Source organism: Elaeis guineensis, chromosome 12, assembly GCF_000442705.2.
Source record: "Elaeis guineensis isolate ETL-2024a chromosome 12, EG11, whole genome shotgun sequence".
NCBI classification, from domain to species: domain Eukaryota; kingdom Viridiplantae; phylum Streptophyta; class Magnoliopsida; order Arecales; family Arecaceae; genus Elaeis; species Elaeis guineensis.
In genome coordinates, this window is record NC_026004.2 from 13204117 (window position 1) to 13208142 (window position 4026).

The 4026-nt window shown below is 43.8% G+C and overlaps 1 protein-coding gene across 1 annotated transcript; it reads right to left on the minus strand.

Annotated features, from left to right (window-relative positions):
* Nucleotides 1-1418: 1418 nt before the first annotated feature.
* On the minus strand, nt 1419-3086 carry LOC105055117 (aquaporin PIP2-7). Its single transcript, XM_010936839.4, has 4 exons — nt 2713-3086; nt 2335-2630; nt 2110-2250; nt 1419-1781 (listed from the first exon to the last, which is right to left on the minus strand). Exons 1-4 carry the CDS (start codon nt 3002-3004, stop codon nt 1662-1664), a joined length of 849 nt encoding a protein of 282 aa, XP_010935141.1. The 5' UTR covers nt 3005-3086; the 3' UTR covers nt 1419-1661.
* Nucleotides 3087-4026: the final 940 nt, after the last annotated feature.

Consider the following 4026-nt stretch of genomic DNA (forward strand, 5'->3'; position numbering starts at 1 on the left):
CACATATAGCAGAGAAAGCTTTACAAAATAGCTGGGAGAAAAAACAAAAAACTGATTTTTGGCATTACATATTTTTTTGGGGGGGGGGACCAGCTGCTTCAGAGAATCCTAGAGTACATATAACCACTAGTCAAAATAATATCCTAACCATCATCGTCAGCAACATTGGATGCTAACTAATTTGTCATCCCATTCGCCTCCCTGAATGTATGCTTGACAACATAAAAGAATATATTTATTTTTAATCTCTGAGGGTCTCTCATTAAGGAATCTAATCTTCTTTCTCTTGCTAATTAAAATCTAGAAGATGATTCTTTTGAAGTTAGTCTTTAGAATAACGTGATCTACTTTAACATATTAACTGTTTTATGAGTAGGTTACGTATCAAATTGCTGTTAAAAAGTAATCATGGCCATCTATGACTAAAGTATCTCATTCAATGTGGTCAAAAGAAAAACATCTTTGGAGGAAAATTTATTTGAAAAATTTTGAATTTATAAATTCAAATTTCCCTCCAACAATGTATGCAAATCCTCAAGTTATATCTCAAGTTCATGGGGATGCAGATGTCTCATATGGAAGATGATAACATATGTACCAAAGTATGATACAAGTTGGGTAGCCTTCCATCATGATATCCTCCTTACTTTGGTATTTGACAAGCTTCCCTATCCTAATTATCAAAAGAACGAGAACTAACTAATACATTTTTAGCAAAAGGGCACACCAGCTAGCTAGTCACGTAGAAAGCTCCTTGAACGCTTATGTTGCTGCTGTGGCAACCCATGACTTGACCATCCTCTCTTGTTTCAAACTAGAGACAAAAAAATCTCCCCATATCTCATGGCAAGAGAAACTTTTTGTATGATTAGATGGGTACCATGAACTTTGGTCCTCCATGTCTCATCATCCCTGTTCTATCCTATAAACAATACCTCATAATCTCCTCTCACATGTAAGATCCTGCGAAGTACATGAGGTCCAATCAAATCTCTGCAGGGAGGGACTCAAAATTTTCAGGCACGAGGGAATCTCAAACTTTGGTTGCCAAAATAAAATTGGAAGTTGATGGATATCCCCGTACCAAATCTCTCCACCTTCACCATCTCCGAGCAAAACACAAGCAACATTCACCTTGCTTTCTTAACTCTTCCACAATCCCGTCCACTGCACACCCACTTCCCATCCGCAGGTTGAAGGGTTTGTAGGACCCAACACCAGTGCTTCCACCCCCTGCTTCCAGACAGAACAACGAAGAATAAGACAACTGCCTCCAGAGTATGTCTTAATTGGAGGTTGGTAAAGCTCGAAAAGAGAAGGCAATGGTTCGTAGTTGTTGGCTAGTAGTCTGGGAATGGTCAGGAGAAAGAACTCCCTCCCTTCAATACTTAATTGCACGATATCACGAGATGTAAAAATTGTAAAAGGCTAAAAAGCACAATATTATAATTAAAGCAGTACATGATCTGATTAGGACCACAATCCCGCCACTGAATGAAACAAATACCACACATCATCCTTCTAGCACAATAAGTAAAGAGACATCACGAGAGAACATGAAAAGAAAAGCACTCAAACCACACACCCCACAACATCGACGAAATTTTTTTCATAGTCATGTCTACAACCAAAGAAGAAGAAGATTAAGGTAGAGGCAGAGCTCAGTTGTGAGAGTTGCTGCGGAACGAGGTCAAGGCCTTGACGACGTGAGCCCTTAGCACGTACTGGTGGTACGCCGCCGCGGCCGCCGCACCAAGCATCGGTCCCACCCAAAAGATCCACTGCTCAACATCACAATCCAAAGCATAATATTATTCCGATCTTCAAAGTAGAAGGCTTATTCAGGGAGCAATAAAAAGTGAAATGGAAATAGTTATTCATTCTGAAATCCGAAATATCTCTTGGCTAATGACGTTTTCATCCATAAAAATGGAGGTGTCGTTCCGAGAACAAAGTTACTAATTTCGAACTCACCGTGTAATAGTTATTTCCAGAATAAGTAAGTTTGACTGGAATAACTATTTTTATTCCGGTCTTTTTTATTATTCCAAGCTTTATTCCTGAAACTAAGTGCAGTCTGTCTCAACTGTATATACTCATATCACAAACCTGATCACGCCAGGCCTTGTGCTGGTTGTAGATAACTGCCGGACCGAAGCTCCTCGCCGGATTAATGCTGGTCCCCGTGATCGGTATCGTAGCTAAATGCACCATGAACACCGAAAACCCGATCGGTAGAGGCCCCAAAACCTACAAAGCACAAGCTTTTCAATAAAGAATCATCCATGATCAGTACTACAGTACTAGTTAACTAGAGCAGCAGTAGATATATACCGGGACGTGACTATCGCGGGCCTTGCGCTTCGGATCGGTGGCGGAGAAGACGGTGTAGACAAGGATGAAGGTGCCGATGATCTCGGCGCCCAGGGCGCTGCCCTTGGAGTACCCTGGCGCCACCTCGCTAGCTCCGCCACCAAGAGAGTTATAGGAGTGCTTCATGAATGCCTTCACCAATCCCGCCCCGCAAATGGCCCCCAGACACTGAGCCACCATGTAGAGAACCGCTCGGATCAATGACACCTTCCTCGCCAAGAACAACCCGAACGTCACCGCCGGATTGATGTGTCCACCTAGGAGAAGAAGAAGAAGATTAAGTTAACAAAGTTGGCATGAAATCTATTAATGATGCAGAGGAGTGAGAGATCGATGAACCGGAGATGCCGGCGGTGCAATAGACGAGGACGAAGATCATGCCGCCGAAGGACCATGCAACGCCGAGGAGGCCGACGCCGTTGCATCGATCGGCTTGCGATTGCCGCTTGTAGCCGATGACGGTGGCGATGGTGACGTAGAGGAAGAGGAGTGTGGCAATGAACTCGGCGATCAGGGCGCGGTAGAGCGCCCACCGCCGGAGCTCCTCCACCCCCAGCAGTGGCGCCGGCGGTGGGTCCTTGTAGTCCTTCACCATCTGGTGCTCCCCCTCCATGCTCATCTCCTTCACCATACTCTCTATCCCTTTCTTCTTCCTCTCTTTACTTTCCTCTGAAGGACTCTCCTCTTCTCCTGTTATGGAACGCGAGAGGGAGGATAGAGGGGTATTTATGGACAGACCTGGGGGTGGGATGGGAGCGGCATCTTTTAAAATAATTACAATAATAATCTATGGCATAAGATAATGTCTGTATGTAATTATATTGTTTATATGGTGTCTAAGATTTAGAGTTATTCCCTAACGTTACGTACTACATACTGTTCATATTAAGTGTATACGGAGACAAAAAGGAGGGGTAGGGGAGAATGGGCCCCGGTGACAGCTGGACCATGTGATGATGGGCGAATGGGGGAGGTCGTGATGATCATGGTTCTCCTTGGATGCGAAGGTGGGGTGGGGGAGATGGGGAATCCAACAATCCCTTGCTTCGCAAACCCCAACGGTCACTTTTGGCGGGCAAAAGAAAGCAGCTCGAAAGTGCCGAACCAGAACCCTCTGCGGTGCACTATTAGCACCATAGGGTGCTGCAGTGCCTAATAGCCATCATTGGTAGATGCACGGGTATCAACAGCAACATCATCTTATTTAATAATCACCTACCTTCTGATAACCACCACAAAATACCGTACAGTATTTTACGGTACAAACTGCACGTCATAAAGCATCCGTAGTTGAAACTTGCCTGGCCAACGATGTCGACAAGAGCAAGTCAACAAGCATTGGCCTCTTAGTTAAAAGCTCGTGATGGCCTTTGGAGAAGAGGAGCATCATTTTAGCTCCAAGTATCCTATAGCCGTCTACACAATGTTTCCATGAGGATGTCCGAAAGCTTGTAAATTGCAGTTAATCTTATATATATATATATATATATATATATTAAAATAGAATTTACAACAATAGAACCTCCATCTACTACATATCCAAAAAAAAAAAAAAGAAAAAAATACAATCATGGGCTTCAAGCAGCACATCGCTGCCATTTGCAGCAAACCCCTCTGTCTCGTCCATATCCTCTCAGCTTGCCCCATCTAGGC